Source organism: Saccoglossus kowalevskii, chromosome 7 (genome assembly GCF_978046115.1).
Source record: "Saccoglossus kowalevskii chromosome 7, keSacKowa6.1, whole genome shotgun sequence".
Lineage (NCBI taxonomy): Eukaryota > Metazoa > Hemichordata > Enteropneusta > Harrimaniidae > Saccoglossus > Saccoglossus kowalevskii.
In genome coordinates, this window is record NC_140647.1 from 15,155,425 (window position 1) to 15,176,431 (window position 21,007).

Genomic DNA, 21,007 nt, shown 5'->3' on the forward strand with positions numbered 1-21,007 from the left:
TTTGGATTAGAACTGTTTCGCATTAAACAAAAGATTATTTGGGTTAGAACTGTTACGCACTAAACAAAAGATTATACAGATTAGAACTGTTAGGCACTAAACAAAAGATTATTTGGGTTAGAACTGTTACGCACTAAACAAAAGATTATACAGATTAGAACTTTATACGCACTAAACAAAAGATTATTTGGATTAAAACTGTTACGCACTAAACAAAAGATTATTTGGATTAGGACTGCTATACACTAAACAAAAGATTATTTGGATTTGAACTGTTACGCACTAAACAAAAGATTATTTGGATTAGAACTGTTACACACTAAACAAAAGATTATTTGGATTAGAACTGTTACACACTAAACAAAAGATTATTTGGATTAGAACTGTTACACACTAAACAAAAGATTATGCACTAAACAAAAGATTATTTGGATTAGAACTGTTACACACTAAACAAAAGATTATTTCGATTAGAACTGTTACGCACTAAACAAAAGATTATTTGGATTAGAACTTTATACGCACTAAACAAAAGATTATTTGGATTAGAACTGTTACACACTAAACAAAAGATTATTTGGATTAGAACTGTTATGCACTAAACAAAAGATTATTTGGATTAGAACTGTTACACACTAAACAAAAGATTATTTGGATTAGAACTGTTACGCACTAAACAAAAGATTATTTGGATTTGAACTGTTACGCACTAAACAAAAGATTATTTGGGTTAGAACTGTTACGCACTAAACAAAAGATTATTTGGATTAGAACTGTTACACACTAAACAAAAGATTATTTGGATTAGAACTGTTACACACTAAACAAAAGATTATTTGGATTAGAACTGTTACGCACTAAACAAAAGATTATTTGGATTAGAACTGTTACACACTAAACAAAAGATTATTTGGATTAGAACTGTTACACACTAAACAAAAGATTATTTGGATTAGAACTGTTACACACTAAACAAAAGATTATGCACTAAACAAAAGATTATTTGGATTAGAACTGTTACACACTAAACAAAAGATTATTTCGATTAGAACCGTTACGCACTAAACAAAAGATTATTTGGATTAGAACTTTATACGCACTAAACAAAAGATTTTTTGGATTAAAACTGTTTCGCACTAAACAAAAGATTATTTGGGTTAGAACTGTTACGCACTAAACAAAAGATTATTTGGATTAGAACTGTTACACACTAAACAAAAGATTATACAGATTAGAACTTTATACGCACTAAACAAAAGATTATTTGGATTAAAACTGTTACGCACTAAACAAAAGATTATTTGGATTAGGACTGCTATACACTAAACAAAAGATTTTGTAAACAACACACTTTTCACCAATGAACCGATAAAACTTGCCACACTTAGGTTGTACATGCTTTTGGCCTCATGCGTTTACAGGATGCTGACGTCAACCGTGGTATTTACATTCACAAACTACACTCATTAGTCATCAGTGCCATAAAAAAATCACAATATCCTTGGCACAAGTAGTGGAATACCGCATTCGACCTGAACTTTTTCTAGTATTCGGAAACCTGATTAGCACAGATGTTTTACCACCTGTTTTGATTTACTGACTCAATCATAATGCTAAGGCTCAATCAGTAATAACAATAAGGTTTAATTTAAGTATCCAGCTTGCAGCACATCTCCTTATTGTATACCGTGTAATAATAGTTTAACAGAAACCATGAATATTATAAATTGTTGTTTTAAAGCTGTTTTATCAGAGATATGTTTTTTGGAAGTTCACTTGACCTATGAAGCAGTACTTACCATTTACAAAAGATATTCGCAAAAGATCAGAATTCAATTTTTGTCAGTACACGAAAATTACCAAGCATATTTGGATTGATCAGCAATACATACAAGATTCTGATTCGTTTTCTTATCATCAACATGTGTTATTTTAGTTTCTTATTCAGAATTTTTATGATAAATATTTTACTCGTGTTGCTGTGCCATCTGAGCAAACTTTGGGCATTACTCGCTTCCTATAGGCTAGTGCACAGAAATGTCTGATGCCAATGTTTTGCGAATGCAGTCACTGTTTTATTTATTACAATACACATATTACTTGGCACATTGAAGGCTTCAAACAAAATATTGCCAACAACACAAACATCAACGCTGCTAAGTTTCGATTTAAACCTGTATATAGACATTATTAAGCAATGGACTTTATTTAATATATTGCTTTTCACAGCCGGATATTCCTCTGACAATCTTTTAATCAATGTATAATTTTTAACTGATATAATAATTTATTTTATATTAAGGTTTCTGTAATTTACTATATTAGTCAATTGAAAAAAAATAATGAAACCTGTAAAAGAAACTAATATTTTATTGCATTTTCAACTTATGGAGTAATAAATAAATAATAATCCAAATCAAACCACATGCTTTCTCTAATGCATTCTATGGATGCAAGATTTGTGTATTGTGCATAGGAAATAAAATCCCTTTCCTCATGTGACTGACTGGTAATTTGTCTAGTTTCATTGAAAAAGAGTCTATGTATTGATAATTGCTACAACTAGATATCAGGTCATCACTCAAAGCATCCAGACTATTAAAGATGATGTATTATATATATTTTAATCTTTATTTCTTTATAATTGGCACGTAATATTGTGTTTGTCTACTCGTACTAGAAGATCATTGAGTTTAATACAAATATAATTGCGCTATCGTTCAATGTACTATGTTCGCTTTGTTAGTAACGTTTACGTATATGGCAGTGATGTACGTACGCGTCTAGTCAAAATAAGGCTTACTATTTCAATATTCTGGTATGCCTTTCAAGGGGCTTCATTAAAATGGTCTTTATAGACAGGTGGTGGTCTTTTTTCCTATAAAGCTTTTATTTGTGCATATATGCTAATATATTGTACGTAGTGGATATTATGTGTAATTTATGCATATCAATTACCTGATTTGCATATTGAAGCTGAATTGATTTGCTTTCTAACCTGTTCCACTTGTATAACATTTTTATTAACCACTCCTATAAAGCTTTTATTTGTGCATATATGCTAATATATTGTACGTAGTGGATATTATGTGTAATTTATGCATATCAATTACCTGATTTGCATATTGAAGCTGAATCGATTAGGTTGTATTTGCATCTTCCTAACTTGTTCCACTTTGTCACATTTTTGTTCACAACTCATAAAGCTTTCATTTGTAAATGTATGCTAATGAATTATAAATAGTTAATATAATTTGTTAATTTATGCATATGAATTGCCTGATTTACATAATCGTGCTGAATGGTCAAGATGTTAAAATACAACAATATGGCATTCAAAGGGTTAATTCAAATTTGTAAATATAAAATATGGCTTACACCAGTAATAAATCATTTCATTTCAACAATGATGTTTTTCAAAATCGCTCTGTCAAACTAAATGTAACATTGAGCATATTAAAGGTGTATTATAGAAAACTTTGTGTATTTTAATATAAAAACGATATTGTATCAATGGTTGTAATATAGTATACATTGTTGTGAAATAACACACTTTGTTTTGTTAGCAAGCCTGGCAGTATGAAAACTGTTATGCACATGTGTCCCAGATTGTACAGCTGATTGCGTTTTCTGCATTTCTTTCATTGAATATGCTATGTACATGTATGCTGCCAAAAAAATATAAATTTTTACGGTAAAATATTGATGTTCTTCATTGGCCCCTTGTCCTTGTCCTTGTCCTGATACTGCATGGCAAAGTGCCAGATGTCTTTTTTTTATGGCACATTCTTATATCCTTTCATTACAACCATAGTTACCTACAAGTACCACTTGAATTTAAAACCATAATTTGCAAATACTATACTTATAAACTGCTTGATTGCAATACAGTACTATTTAAAAATGCAGTTATGTGTTAGTAATTTTTGGTAGAACGCCATTATATCTCCACTTTAATCATGTCTATCTTTGCGAATGATTTTGAAAAAAAAAATTTGTAAAGACACAAGTTTTTCACTATCCTCGGGGGCCAAAAACTCGCAGAAAACGGTACTTTGGGGTGGTTGTTGAGACTCCCCTGAACAATGTAACAAGATTAGCTCTACGTGTGTAACATATATAAATTTGGTTGTTCGAGTTTACTTCAAAGTTGAGTTTTTGTTGTTTTCTCGAATTTTCACCGGCTCGACCGGCGTTCCACAGCAGTGCGCACAGAGCCCACAGAAATACATGTACAGTGGTGCGCGTCTTAGCAACGTGGAACGTCTTGTGACGTAGCTCCGCCCCCGAGGATAGGGAAAACTTGAACTTAAAATTGTGTGGATGTTTGTGGCACACTGCACAGTGAAAGAAGTACTGCTGGGCTTACAGACATATTTGACTTCAAACATATTTTATTAGTCCCCGTTCGGACAAAGTCCGAAAACGGGGACTTATAATTCGGTCTCCGTCCGTGTGTGTGTCTGTGCGTCTGTGCGTCCGTGCGTCCGTGCGTCTGTGCGTCCGTCCGGAGTCATATCTCAGAATCCCTTGGACCGATTCCGTTCATTCTTTGCATGTGCCTAGTACTTTATGTGGGACATATGCACATGCAGTGGTTTAGCGATTCGATTCAAAATGGCCGACTGGCAGCCATCTTGTTTTTTGAAAATGTTGTATTTTGGACATGCTTTGTCAGTTTTCATTCAAACTTGGTACATAGATTATACATGTTAGGATACATGTCTATGATGATTTATTTCACAATTGGATCAAAGATGGCCGACTGGCAGCCATCTTGTTTTTTTGAAAATGTCGTTTTTTGGACATGCTTTGTCAGTTTTCATTCAAATTTAGTACATAGATCATACATGTTAGGATACATGTCCCTGACCGTCCGTGAGTGCCTGAGGAAGTCCGTCTGACCGTCCGTTCGTGTGTCCGTCTGTCTGTCCGTGCGTCAGTCTATCCAACGTCATATTTCAGAATCCTGTGGACCGATTCCGTTCATTCTTTGCATGTGCCTAGTACCTTATGTGGGACATATGCACATGCAGTGATTTAGCGATTCGATTCCAAATGGTCGACTGGCAGCCATCTTGTTTTTTGAAAATGTTGTATTTTGGACATGCTTTGTCAGTTGTCATTCAAACTTGGTACATAGATTATACATGTTAGGATACATGTCCATGACGATATATTTCGCAATTGGATCAAAGATGGTCGACTGGCAGGCATCTTGTTTTTGATTTTTTATGCGGTATCTTGGATGTGCTCTGTCAGTTTTCATTCAAATTTGACACATACATGTACTTTATACATGTTAGGATGCATGTCCATGACAATTTGTTTCAAAATCTGGTCAAGGATGGCCGTTTGACAGCCATCTGACTTTTTGGCCTTACTACTATATTTCCACAATTTATGTACCATTTTCATTCGTATTTGGCACATACATCATACATATCTCTGTGTTTCATAATCAGATCAAAGATGGCTGAATAACGGCTGTTTTTATTTTGGCCATATTACTATGACACGAAACACGTGTTTTCATGTAAATAAACAATCTGTTGTATACGCCACTTGAAACTCAAGTTTCAGGGATACGCTTGCGACAACCCCTCCGCTTTAATATGACAAGCACAAAGAGAACTTAACGGGGACTGTGTCATTTTCAATGACTTGTTTAACTAAGATTCTCAACAGGCATTTTGAAATAGTTGTGCTATTTTGATAAACAGTACCATCACAATTAACTAATAGTAGGTAGCCACATATCCCTGTTGAATTCTAAAACTGTGATGAATAACTGCCAAATACTTTTGTTATTTTATAAGAGTATTTTCAGTAAATTAGTGATTGACAAACATATTTTCTTTGAGATAAATATTTATTGATACTTAAATAAACCTTGTTCTGTCAATTGTTTTTTTTTAAGCAGATGAACATGTTATGCTTAAAAAAACAGCTGGAAAATAAATTAATGGCTTAAGGATGTAAATATATGCTATTTTTCATGAAATAAACGAAGATGTCACTTATTTAGGTGATGTGGTTTATTGTTCTTCATGTCACTGATGTCTTCCATATGATGCAAAATCTTCAAATAAGTTAACCCTTCTGTATACTGTTACATTTATTATATAATTTACATGATAAAACAAGACTACTGAGATGGTTCATCATCTCTACCAACTTGGCCCTGTATTATAACTTTCAATATCGAAAGAGGGATCTAAATGGAGTACATTTCTGATGAAATTGCCCATACCAAAGGCTGTGTGGCAGAATATTAATCTCAAACTTTAGTTGGACACTTCAGCTATTTCTTTTGGATGCAATTCTTGTACAATACTGTCAGTTTCCCTATTGTAACGGTACATTCGCATATAAAAAAAAACTGACTGCGAATACTTCTCTTTGAAATAACGATATTTTAGAGCTAATGAAAAATAAATAATTGCCTGTGGTAAAGTATCTTTTTCTTATCCAATAAAATATGGATACACTGTCCCTAGGAGTCTGGAATAATAGGCTGTCTTTCAACTGGGACTGTAGAGATTTTGAGGCAGTTGTGGTCAGTGCAAGGACTGTAACATCAGGCAAAACAGCGTAGTTCCCCAACATGCTAGAAAAATTCCTTGAATGCACTTTGTTGTGTCTTGCGCATGCTTTTTTGGCTGTCATCTGGTTTTTCACCCCTACAAAAAAAAAATTATCATTTGAAGTGAACAAGTTAGGACTCCAAATCTAATCATTTCCTGATTTTTAAGAAAAAAATTCTCTAGTAAATCATGTACACTGAAATTTTGGTAGAATGAGCACTTTTATAATGAATTGCTCAATTAACTTAATGAACCAACACAGCTCTGTACACATGCAGTAGTGGAGGAATATGTTCACATATATCCTACATTAAAAATATTCGTATTTTATCAGAAAATATGAAATGATGAGTGGCTAAGCCACTTTTAAACCGCATACCATCGACCATTCAACATGAACTTCTACAATTTATAACACACATAACGCAAACTATGATTTGAATGTTGAGTGGAAATCTTACCTGAACTTTCATTAATGAAATCACAGGAGAAACTATGATAACAGAACCAGGTTCCTCAATTATACATGGTAGATTAGTGATTTAACCAAATCTAGTTGGCACGATGGCTTGGACATTGTTTTTTTGATAACAGATGTGTTAATGCCTCCTTCTTGCACACCTTAAAGAAAGGGGAAATGTGCACATTTAATATATCGCAATAACGAAATTGACTCGGCAAATACATTATTCACGTTACTGGTTCATGCATATAGGTCACAGTCACGGCGTCACATGAAGACAAAACTATTATTGTTACTCACAGGCGCTCGGACCGTTGAACGGTTAGGGAATGTCGTTGAAAGGATAAATACAAATACGAAAATTACTGCCATGAAAGCCATAGGTTTATCAGAGACTCGCAAAAACATTGCCTGGCCATAATATATTAACTCATAGTGCAATAGTTAGATCGTTCTGACTGTATCAGTATAAAGCCGAAACAACATGCACGTAACTGATGGTTTATATTGCGTCGAATGCGACTCGTTAACATGATCGAGTAACATCACCTTACCTGTAGTAAAACAAGGTCATCAAAGTTGAAATCCAAATTATCTCAAATGAATTACATACATCAATCGTGATTGCTCACAAATAATAATTAAGGTTTTGTAAAAGTGACTAAAACTCACCTCAAATTCGGAATTCACTTTTGATTTCACATCAGTTCTAACATTACTTGCAGCCATCTTGAAATAGCCTGGAACGATGTGTCTGGCGCGTGTGCAAAGTCAGACAGCTATTTTTGTAAGCCGCACTATGATTGGTCGACAAAACTCGTCGAAAAACTGATCTCGTAGTACGAGATTTGTATAGGTATTAGGTCAGATGTAGTTTATAGAGGCGAGTGGGACACAATTTTCTAAGAACTGATTAACGGCAAGAAAAACCAAAAAAATCGACATATTCAAACTAAAGTACAAATAAATATAATATAAAGGGTTATATATATAAAAAAAAAAATTATTAAAAAAAAAAAAAAAAATTGGAGCCCCATACCTACATCGGATTTTAATCAGATTGGTATTACATGTGGACCACTCTCAAATTTTTTCATTTCATGATGATATCTTTAATTTTCTAATTTTGGTGAATATTTTTGTCATTTTTGGTAAAAAGTGATATTTTCCACTTCTTGTTGAAAACTGCAAGTCTGATTGTTTTGATACTATACATATTGTTCATTTTCTAATGATATTTTCTGTTCTTTAATTGAAATGTGCATTGCTAACAGCGGAGCTATCTCAGCTGAGAGGCTGCTTGTTGGCATTTTTGGTCAAAAATGCTATTTTTGACTTCTTCTTGAAAACTGCTAACCCAAATACTTGATATGTAGGTACCTTGGGTGGACCTCTCTCAGATGTGTTCATTTTGTGATGATAGCTTTAATTCTCTAATTTTCATGAACATTTTTGTCATTTTTGGTAAAAAGTGATATTTTAAACTTCTTGTTAAAAACCGCAAGTCTAATTGCTTTGATATTATATATACTAAATAGGTACTCAGGTAGACCTCTCTCAGATTTGTTCATTTCGTGATGATTTTGTTCTCGTTTATCTAATTTTTATGAATATTTTTGACAGAAAGTTATACAAGCCCGATTGCTTTAAGCACAGTTCCTCCACAACCGGTTAAGAAACGGTCAGATATTGTTACAATGCGTGTTTCGGTTAATTCGTTGTTTATTTAACAGCTTAATCGTTTATTTCGCTGGCGGTAAAATACGGACGTTCTGCCATCTTTCCCCAACATTAACATAAAATTAGCATATCCGATGATGTAATTTCTCTCACAAAGCATTGCGTTTCTTTAGTGCGCATGCGTACTTTCAATGTTTTCATTCGTGTCAACATAGTCTCTACTTCCATGATTGCTCTAAAATATTACTGTAATGTGAAAATCCTACGATGATTTCGTCGATTTTGACGATGAAAATGTCAATTGGCCATCAGATTTAGAGGAGAAAAGCCGTGATGTGGAGTCTGATTTAAATTACGAGCCAACAGTGAACGAAGCAATGACAGGCGACAATACAAAATCGCTGTCGTTTCAGGAAACAATATACACAAAATAAGAATAAATGTGAACAGAAAACTAGCATTACTGTCTATCAGTAAGTATTGATGAACATATGTATATAATCAGCGACGAAATCACGATGTTTTCAAAAATGAAACCCATCTAACCGAGTGGCAGCCATTTTCTTTTACACACAAAAAAACAAACGAGTTGCGAAATAAACGATTTCAATTTTAATATATGTCCTATAACGCAATAAACTGAATTAACCTGGTAAAATCATATTCAATTTTAAGATAATTTGAAAAATTATCATATATTCGATAAAGTGTCAACAATTTGGGTCAAAACTACCGACATCGTCATAACACAAATGCAATGACCGATTCTAAAACTGCCCCCAAAGTTCCCAGTCACAAATCATTTGATACCTTGAATAAAAACGTCATACACAACCTAATATTCACTCAAGATGTTCCTGACAACTAAATAAACTCAAATATTAGCGTCAATTACGAAATATATTTGAAGAAACTATTACACTACGTTGATTTCTCCGACACGACCGACCTCAGTGTGAGCGCTTCAGCGTAAACTATGACGTCATCACTTCAGCTGTAAGGCTGAAACACGCATTGTTTCTTGATCTAAGCTCGTTCACACCTTTTGACAAAAGCGTTTCATAACCGGTTATGGAGGGACTGTGCTTTAAGGTAGAGATGCAGGTTCATGGGCGCTTGGGAGTGAAATTTTTTTTTTGCTTTTTATTATCTAAACAGTCTTGGCTATGGACTTAAAATTTGGTAGAATAGTGGAACATACTCAAAAAACGATTTTAAAATATAGATAACAGGCGCAAACATTCTCTCTTTGAAATGCTTAGCAAGATTCAGCAAGGCTGTACATAAATAATAAAAAAAAACATGGTGAAAAAAAGAAATGACGGGATCTCCATATTATGCACAATATTTAACTTTTAACAAAATGATAATACATTTAAATTTGAAACTGTTACAGCCATTTTAATTATGAGCATTAGCAAACTTCTTACTGGGTGAATTGTTATGCAAATTAGCAATTATCTCGGCTTATAATGCACATTCCAGAACTTTAAAAAAAAAAAAAATAGCTCCTCGATGCTTTTACCTTTTGTTTTGAAATTTTCACAAATGATGGACAATGTGTTTATCTTCAAAGCGCCATTGGGGCATTGTTTTTAGTTGAACAGTGTCACTTTTGACCAAAAAAGCACATTTTTGTGCATATTTCAAATTCAAGTGTTCATACAAAAAAAATAGCAAAATTTTAAAATTCATACAAATAAGCTTTCCGAAAATATATATATAGTTTTGTGGACAAGGGAGGTCATCTTGGTTTCCTAATTAACTAATTAAAATACCTGTCGGGTAAACTGCATCTCTACTTTAATACTATATACATATTGTTAATTTTCTAATGACATCTTCTGTTCTTTAATTAAAATGTGCATTGATAACAGCTGAGCTATCTCAGCCGACATGCTGCTAGTTTTAAATAATGACCACTTTCTCAGAATAATTCTGTTGTATTTTCTGTAAATCATGACTGGCAAGAGTGACATACTTATTTGTGATCAAAGAGATTAAAACCATTTGTGACTGGCAAAGTGTTACTGGAAGAGTCGTATTCACAAATTGCCTAATTTTGTAGCATTGGGTTCTGAAAGTCTGTGATTCTCATTAGATTTTATTATTTTATTTTTTTGATGTAATAAATACAATGCACAGATTTTAATTAATCGTATATTAAAGTGTGATGTAATAAATACAATGCACAGATTTTAATTAATCGTATATTGAAGTGTGATGTAATAATACAATGCACAGATTTTAATTAATCGTACATTGAAGTGTGATGTAATAATACAATGCACAGATTTTAATTAATCGTACATTGAAGTGTGATGTAATAATACAGTGCACAGATTTTAATTAATCGTATATTGAAGTGTGATGTGATGTAGCATTGGGGTCTTCAAGACTGAAAGTCTGATTCTCATTAAATTTTTTTTTTTTTTTTTTTTTGATGTAATAAATACAATGCACAGATTTTAATTAATCGTATATTAAAGTGTGATGTAATAAATACAATGCACAGATTTTAATTAATCGTATATTGCAGTTTGGCATAATAGTTAACTAACAGAATACGGATTAACTTTTTTTTAGAATACAAATACAAAAAAAAAATGAACAAAAACAGTTGATTTTGTTATTAGTCCCCGTTCGGACGAAGTCCGAAAACGGGGACTTGTAATTCGGTCTCCGTGCGTCTGTGCGTCCGTCCGGAGTCGTATCTCAGAGTCTCTTGGACCGATTTCATTCATTCTTTGCACATGCAGTGGTCATAGCGATTCGATTCAAAATGGCCGACTGGCAGCGATCTTATTGTTTGAAAATGTTGTATTTTGGACATGCTTTGTCAGTTTTCATTCAAACTTGGTACATAGATTATACATGTTAGGATACATGTCCATGACGATTTATTGCACAATTGGATCGAAGATGGCCGACTGGCAGCCATCTTGTTTTTTGAAAATGTCATATTTTGGACATGCTTTGTCAGTTTTCATTCAAGTTGAGTACATAGATCATACATGTTAGGATACATGTTCTGACTGTCCGCGAGTTTCTGAGTCTGTCTGTCCGTCCGTCCGTCCATGCGTCTGTCCGTCCATGTGTCCGTCCGTCCATGCGTCTGTCCGTCCATGCGTCCGTCCGTCCACCCATGCGTCAGTCTGTCCGTCCATGCGTCAGTCTGTTCGTCCATGCGTCAGTCTGTCCAGAGTCATATTTCAGAATCCTGTTGACCGATTCATTCTTTGCATGTGCCTAGCACCTTATGTGGGACATATGCACATGCAGTGGTTTAGCGATTCAATTCAAAATGGCCAACTGGCAGCGATGTTGTTCTTTGAAAATGTTGTATTTTGGACATGCTTTGTCAGTTTTCATTCAAACTTGGTACATATATTATACATGTCAGGATACATGTTCATGACAATTTATTTCGCAATTGGATCAAAGATGGTCGACTGGCAGGCATCTTGTTTTTTTTTTTTTATTTTATGCGGTATCTTGGACGTGCTCTGTCAGTTTTCATTCAAATTTGGCACATACATGTACTTTATACATGTTAGGATGCATGTCCATGACAATTTGTTTCAAAATCTGGTCAAAGCTGGCCGATTGACAGCCATCTGACTTTTTGGCCTTACTACTATATTTCCACAATTTATGTATCATTTTTATTTGTATTTGGCACATACATCATATATATCAGCACAGGGAGTTGGACAAACTTGTGTATTTTAATAAATTGTTATATAACTTTTCTTTTACCCCCCCCCCCCCCTCCTCCTGGTATCGATTTCAAGTAATCACTGATCCTTGTTTATACCACTCTTTCCTTTATCTCAACTTTGAAATCGATATAAGGAAGGGGGATAAAGAAAAGTTATATAACAATTTATTATTTAATAATTTATTAAAATACATAAGTTTGTCCAACTCCCTGTGATATCAGTGTGTTTCATAATCAGATCAAAGATGGCCGAATAACGACTGTTTTAATTTTTGGCCATATTACTACTACACAGAACATGTGTTTTGATGAAAATAAACAATCTGTTGTATATGCCACTTGGAACTCAAGTATCAAGAACACGCTCGTGACAACCCCTCCGCTTTAATATGATGAGCACAAAGGGAACTTTCAAACATTTAACGGGGACTGTGTCATTTTCAATGACTTGTTCTTATATATTTATGATAAATAACGGCTTAGTTTACTAAATGTTCAAATTAAATCTCTGTGTCTTTAATGCCTCCATCAAAAATACGATTTGTGTGCATATACACAGCTGGTAAGCTGCTGTTGACTCTGATTAATACCATCAATGCACCTGTAGAGGACTTATAAATGACATCCGCATCGATCAGTGTTATTAAATGATAAAATCAATCAATTATTTTACTAAAGTTTTATGTTTATCGCTTTATTTATGCTGGTAGTGGCTGACTCTCACTACTATCACTGGTTAGCAGAGCACATGTACAAGTAACAAACCATTAGTGATTTGAATAAAACTGTCGCTGATGACGAACGATATCATTCTTTGAAAAAATAGGATAGCCAGTTAATTGTCACAAAAAGCAGAAAAATAATAAATAACACGTTTTATGTCACCTTAGGATAACCTCACTTGAAAATGTATGTTAAAACAATATTTTTTTTTTTTATTCGGATAACATTCCAATAACCAGTTGGCTTCACAAGACATTAATAAATATATAATACAACAACATTAAAACACTAATCTATGAAGATAAAAAGTCATGCATAAAAATGCTTTGTTAATATGTGCAAAGATACTTGGTAGTTCATGAGGTCAAAGCGTTTAGGTATAGATACATTGATTCAAGAATATGTCACATGGCAAAGTAGATTAAACCAAAAAAATTTTTGAAAATTCAGTGGGACTGACTGAAAATGAGGTCAGTTGACTTAAAATGAACATATTTGTAACAAATTAAGATTGACAGCTTTCCTATGCAGAAAATGAAGGAAGTACCGTAGCCATCCCAAAATAGACTGCATACACTGGTAACAAAAATGTTATGAAAAGCAAACATTACAAAATTCTGAATTGCCCTACTGATATGCTCAGTGAAATCCAAAAAGTCAGCCTGACACCCAAATCTTCAACTGACTTAAAACAAATAATATACACAATAGAATTTACTGTGAAAATACTGTATCTGAATTTGCTCCAACGTTCAAATTGCCACCAACACAATCTGATTAAAATCTGTGATTCGTTGACTAAAATCGTCGATAGTGGGTCTCATTGAAATCTCATTACATAGGCATCGGGTCAGATGTAGGTAGGGAGGAATTTAAAAAAAAAATCACAAAATCAAAGTAAAATAATAAAATTAAAAGGCATTAATAACAAAAGTAATAAAAAATAAAATTAAAATAAGATTTTAATCAGATTGCCATTAACAATGACAGGTTTATTGATGTTTTTCTATGTTGTATATACAAAACCAATATCGAACATAAAGTGCCGTATAAATAACTGTGACACTTGAACAAAATTATTATTTCTGGTAGCGTGGTTTTCAATGCATATGTAAAGTCAATAGCAGATTATGGATGCTATATTTTTTCTATTAGTAGTGCATATGTCAATTTTTGGTTTGTGCTCTTCTATTGGAAACACACTTCTAATACGGTTGAGCAAATATGGTGGTTTATACATACATATATACATTTTGTATATACAAAACTTCAATGTTTATTGTTTTCTGCTCGTGATGAGAGCATTTACTACATGTCATGCAATTTGCATCCATGCTTGATACATCATCAATTTATAATAATTTAGTTTCTAATTTATATTTTTTAGGAATCTAAACATCTGCATTGTTTTTCACAATTTACTGGTGTTCATGCGTATACTGCAGTGAATGGTAGAAAGCATTTTGGTGCTCCAAATGACAATGTCTTCTGCTTAAAGGTGAGGCACCCTCGTTTCAGGCAATCAGGGGCTACCGGTAAATAGAACCTTTGCGTTTTTCAGCATGTTTGTTATCGTCACTTCGCCGACGACCCCTCAACTTTAACCTTTTGAGCAAGTCAACTTTTGTTCCCATTCACAACTTTTAAAAACCACCTATTATATTATAAATTATAATGTTTTTCATAATTTTTCCAAAATTTTGATTAAGACTTGTAGACAATAGGAAATTTATCCATTTTGGTCCAAAATTATAAAAAAAATTATAGAAAAATATATATAAATGGGCAAAAAGTTGCAACAAAATTTTGCCATTAAAAATGGTCGTGTTCAGTGTGTTAATTCATACATACAGTTTCTTCTTATATTTGTCCTTCAAGCCAGTACATTCATCTGATTTGCGAGAGATTAAATGTTTGTGCGCTGAAGATGACGGAACCCGACAGTCGTGGATCACTGGAATACGGTTGGCAAAGTATAAATCGCAACTGCGCAATAACTACCTGACGTCGCTACGAAGACAAGCCAAATTACAAGATTTAAATGCAGCTGATTATAGCCCTCGATTGGTAGGTTCATTTGATATCTCTAGATACTAGTTTTGATTGCTTAAAGCCTCAAGTCAAAATTTGCTTATAAGCTATGTTTTTGGTCAATTATTTGTTCAAGCACTGTAAACTAGATATATCCCTGGCTTGAGTCTATAGCAGCAGTTAAGTTTTCTTAATGAATACAATTGTATTCCATAACTAAAATAACATGCCACTTGCATGCAAAGTCTATGCCAGCTGTAGGACAAAATACTAGCTGGAAAAAACCTTTAGACAAAAACAAGGTGAACATAGTCCCAGTACTAAAATAACAAGCACATGAAAGTTTACAATCTGGGTTTTACTTTTAGAAAATATATTTTCATATTGTTATCAACAGCACAATGTTTATAATTAGAACCAAGATTGCCATTCACATGTGTATGGTAAATATTTTTACAAGGTTTTGGTGTATACATGTATATGAATGCACTGTGATGACATTCACTAAAATATATGGCTTTGTGTGTTGTTTCTATGCTTTTCATTCAGGCACTTTTTAACATAAGACAAGAAAAATAATGCAACAAGAACAAATGTCAGCTTCAGAGTTTCTTACAATGAGCTGCATTTAATCATTTAATTTTCGCTCCCATGAATTTTCACTTTATGACGATTTTATGGGTTTTGTTGAAGTCAAAATATCCTGAAAGTCGCTAAAGTTGCCTGATATAGGACCCAAGAAAAAAGTTCACTGCTACTAACTTCAACATTTTCACTGACTCGAGAAATTAAATTGGTTTAGTGTAAACAACATGTCACACATATGCACATGTATTCATTTGATGATGCAATTCAATATGGCCGAACGGTGGCCATTTGAATGTTAACAATTCATCAAAATCAAGCATTTCTGTGCATTGCAAGTGCATTGATTGGTCACATTTTTAATGAGTTAATTATTCATGATGCATCATTCAAATGCCCTTATTTGCGTCAGTTACTGGTAATAAAATTGGTGCCATCGCCAATCAAGTCATACAAGTTGCATAAACGTATACAACAGTAATAATCAGGAGATATACTGATAATTTTTCTGGGAGTTTGTTCCGACAATGGAGTAAATTTTTCTGAAATCACTATTTTGGAGTTTGTAATTCTAATCCAATCGCATTAAAATTATTCTGTTTTCATTAATGCGTCAATGTACCGCACACTAAATCCATTCACCTCCCAATGAGAAAACATCCCAGTGCTGATAATGGTGCCAGTGAATGATATTTTGCTAAAACAATGAAAAGAGTTAGGTTACAGGTAGTTTAGGGGAGAGTAGGAAATCAAACGGGCGGTTCACCGCATTAATCTCCACGGCTCTCCGCGGTACACCGGGGAGAGCCGCGGACTGCTTATAATTAGGGGTCTCTACCGCGGTGTCCACCGGTACCGGTTGCAACCGCGGTCGTAGGAAAGGTGTGAAATACATACCTAACAATTTCCTTTGTGATTTCATAGGTCTTTGTTTCAAATAGCTATTTTTAAATCGAGCAGGTTACGAGCATCGCTTGCATGGAAATACTAAGCATATGGTAATATTATCGGCTATTTTATTAATATAAAAATCCATAAGTCCAATGCTGTATACGAATTGTTGTTGCGTGAAACAATGTTGTATTTTATGCATGTATTTATCACCAATTCCAAGAGTAAAAGTCGTAACTTTCGAAGGTACGAGTATTATGACTCGTCCATACATTGCACTTACGTTTGTTACACTTGAATAAAGTCTACCACATGAAAAGAATGTTATTTACGAAGTTTTAAATAGCCGAACCTTCCTGATTCGAGCCTCTTGTTGATTTGACAACGGTGGGTATCATTAATGTTTATTCTTTGGCTGTATCGCATTCCAGACAAAAAGTTCAAGATCGGTAAACAAGAAATGGACGAACTAAAATGTCTCCTGTGTTTCACGTGCAACATGATTATTAAAAAAAACAGAGTTAAGCGGTCATGTACGTTCTATAAATCTAACCTTGCACACATAATCTTGTATTGACGTGTTTTTTGGGGGGGTCAAAAACGACGTTGCCTTTCAGTTAACTCTTTGCGTTCATGGTATTTGTGACAGCAAAGACACTAGAAAAGTGTTTACACTAGAAAAGTGTCTTTGGTGAGAGTTTACCGTTTTTTTGAACAAATGTTAAGTAACTATATCGTTTTGCGTCAAACTGGGTGGGCCGAATTTAAATGTCAGTGTGTGAACTCATTGAGGTCATTGCCCATTGCCGCACGTAATTCAAACAGGTGCAGGTGGTTATTATAGTTCATTCATGCACGCGAATTATGCGATCGAAGTGCGCTGCGAGTTTATTATAGAAAAAATTAACATTACGCATGATATTGTATGTTATTGTATGGTTACATATTCACTTTATTTCGAATAAAATAATTCACTGATGAGTCACAAGTATTTAAAATATTTTCTCGACTTTCGTTAGACACCTGACTCCGGGACCTGACTATCTTTTTCAATGATTTAAATGCGCCCATGTTTATAATTGCGTAATAATTACGAATGCAACGCATTATCAAGTCGGTAATATTGAAATATTCACAGACCCAATAGCCCGGGTTAGTGTCCCAACAACAATAAAAATAACTTAGTTTGCGTAATTATTATAAAAGCAATACATTGCAAAGTTGAAATATTTAGAGCCCGTGAAATACTGTAAACATATTTGCGTTATTAGAAAAGCAGCACATCTCTCAGATTTGTTCATTTCATAATGATATCTTCAATTCTCTAATTTTGATGAATATTTTTGTCATTTTTGGTAAAAAGTGATATTTTCGACTTCTTGTTAAAAAACGCGAGTCTGATTGCTTTGATATTACATATATAGGTACTACATGTGGACCTCTCTCAGATTTGTTCATTACGTGATGATATCTTCTATTCTGCCAATTTTGATGAATATTTTTGTCATTTTTGGTAAAAACTGATATTTTTGACTTCCTGTAAAAAACGGCGAGTCTGATTGCTTTGATATTACATATATAAGTACTACATGTGGACCTCTCTTTCTCAGATTTGTTCATTTTGTGATGATATCTTTAATTCTCTAATTTTGATGAATATTTTTGTCATTTTTGGTAAAAAGCGATATTTTCGACTTGTTAAAAACCACAAGTCCGATTGCTTTTATATTACATATATAGGTACTACATGTGGACCTTTTTCAGATTTGTTAATTTCGTGGTGATATCTTCAATTATCTAATTTTCATGATTATTTTTGAATTCTTGTTGAAAACAGCAAGTTTTGATACTATACATATTTTTCATTTTCTAATGATATCTTCTGTTCTTTACTTGAAATGTGCATTGCTAACAGCGGAGCTATCTCAGCCGACAGGCTGCTTGTTTGTGTGTTGGAATCAACCGTCAGTTTGCAATTGTGGGCATGTGATTTATTAATTATTCAAGTGGGTGACCTTTGATACTGACATCATGTCTTATATGATTGGGTGGTATTCAAAGGCTAAATGTTGACATATGCGAATTTATTGTGAGTGGAACAGGAATCGTATTATTATTGGTAATGAAGTGAAAAACAGACGAAAGAAACAACGGTATGCAATTATTTGCTCAATTCAAAATGTGTTCCTTTCTGATATGTTGTATTGAATATGAAGTAATTTATAGCCATTATATTATGATGGGTTTAATCTAATAACAAGACCTGTTTTAATTATTGGTGATTTTTAAAACTTAATTAATGACCATAATTTCTGTCAAGAATGAGATGAGATGTAGGAGAGGGCATTAAAGACTTATTCATAGTGTTCTTCTTGGTTTGATTCAAATCCTAATAAAAAGTAACTAATATTTAATAACAACATTATTTCTGCTATAAATGTAATATGACCAATTAGCTCTATTTATTATTAACTTTATGAGTATAAACTACTTGGTTGAGGTGTCCTAGTTTCTAGTTAGCGAGAATTTACATCCCCAAATTGAATTACAATCAAATTATCTGATCTATGTGCCCCTCGGGCACATTTATTGACATTAGAACATTAACACCATCATAAAGTTTAAGGATCGCAACATTCAGGTACTGTAAAGCATGGTAGTTGATGTACTAAAATGTTTAGGTTTTTTCATTTATGTAATGTTATAGCAAAGAGGATGTATTTAGAATCTAATTAGTGATAAAAGAGATTTTGTTACTGTTGCAGGTTGATAAAAGACAGTGTTTCTATTCACATGCAGGTTCTATTGTATTAATTAAATTAAATTAAATAATGACTATATTCTATGGCAGAGTCTACTGTATGTCAGTTTAGGTCACATGGTGTAATCTACATATACATGTACATGACAGTTGCGTCACTAGCCTCCTAATTTTGCTGCAACATTTAACAAATGTACTTTTCTTTGTTAATTTTGACCAAATTAAACATAATTTCTTATCAGCGACATCTTGTTATTATGCAAATAAGTGTGAAAAATGATGTAGGTTTATTTTGTTAAAGGTGACAACGGTTTGGCATTCAAGTGATCATTTTTACAGGTATCTTGCTATAAATATTAGTCCCCGTCAGGGACTCATGTTTTGGTTTCTTTCTGTTCATCCATCATCATTTCTCAGACATGGCTAGTCCAATATTGTTCAAAGTTTATATAGAGATTAGTCATAATGTCTATTGATTTTTTTTTGTGGTTGACTTGTGACAGACTGGTAGCAATTTTGCAAAAATAAGTAGAAATCAACATTTGCTCATTGACTGATTTCATTCAAAATTTGCATTGACATCACGGTGAAGTTACTGACACATGTTTGAAATGGCAGACTGATGGTCATTTTGTTTTCTTACATGAACTGTTTCTCAGATATAGTGTTACAGAATTGGTTTGCATTTTGTACAAAGGCAAGTCATAATAGGTTGAATTATGTCTTCAGTTATTTTTTCATTTGGATATATGTAATTGGCCGATTGATGGCCATTTTCATAAAAACAAAACAAAAAACTGTTTCTCAGGCAAGTCTGTGCTGATTGCATTTAAACTTGGTTTGAATGTGACACATGATGGGTTACTAATGCACACCAGTTTGTTTTATGCTTTGACCATGTTTGTGTTGTTTTTATGTTGATTTAACCATTTCTTGGACCTTTGACCAACTTGGCCATTTTTGTTAAAAATACAGCAAAATTTGTACATGTCATAAACTGTTTCTCAGGCATGCCTGGGACAATTTTATTCAAACTTGGTATGAACATCACACACGATGCTGTATCTTTTGACGTGATTCAAACTGTCCAAACTGGTTTATGTGTGCATTATACAATTTTTTTTAAATATGAGAATGATCTTATAGCAGTGCAGCAGTGTCTAGTTGGCAAGAAAGGCCCTGAAAATGAAATAATGATGTTTGGAACTGTTGCAATTAACTGGTACTGAAACAACATATCGACAACGTTGTTACGTAACAGCTTGTAAAAGCTAATGTTATAGTGATCGAAATTTGTTATCAGATATTCACATGGTGGTTAACACAAATGTGAACATATGACATCATAGTGTGACCACCTATTGCTTGTAGGTTTCATTATGACAGAACAAATCCTGGATAAGGTAGCATTTGTAGTAACATATTTTACATCCTGACACTCCTCCCCCCAATTTAGATTTATTGCTGTAATATTTGGGAACCTTTTTGCAATTCATGTTGTTGTAAAATTAAGGTGCTTAGTTTTGAGTTATTTGTCCATTTTTTTCAATCCAAACTGGTCAGAA

The 21,007-nt window shown here is 33.4% G+C and overlaps 1 protein-coding gene across 3 annotated transcripts in view; it reads left to right on the forward strand.

Annotated features, from left to right (window-relative positions):
* Positions 1 to 21,007, forward strand: part of LOC102809333 (growth factor receptor-bound protein 14-like) — a 66,310-nt gene that overhangs the window by 32,776 nt on the left and 12,527 nt on the right. For all 3 annotated transcript variants that reach the window (XM_006815349.3, XM_085501154.1, XM_085501153.1), the window contains exons 8-9: positions 14,562 to 14,672; positions 15,053 to 15,241. In XM_006815349.3, the coding sequence (XP_006815412.2) occupies positions 14,562 to 14,672; positions 15,053 to 15,241 (300 nt within the window). The remainder of the gene's footprint in view (positions 1 to 14,561; positions 14,673 to 15,052; positions 15,242 to 21,007) is intronic.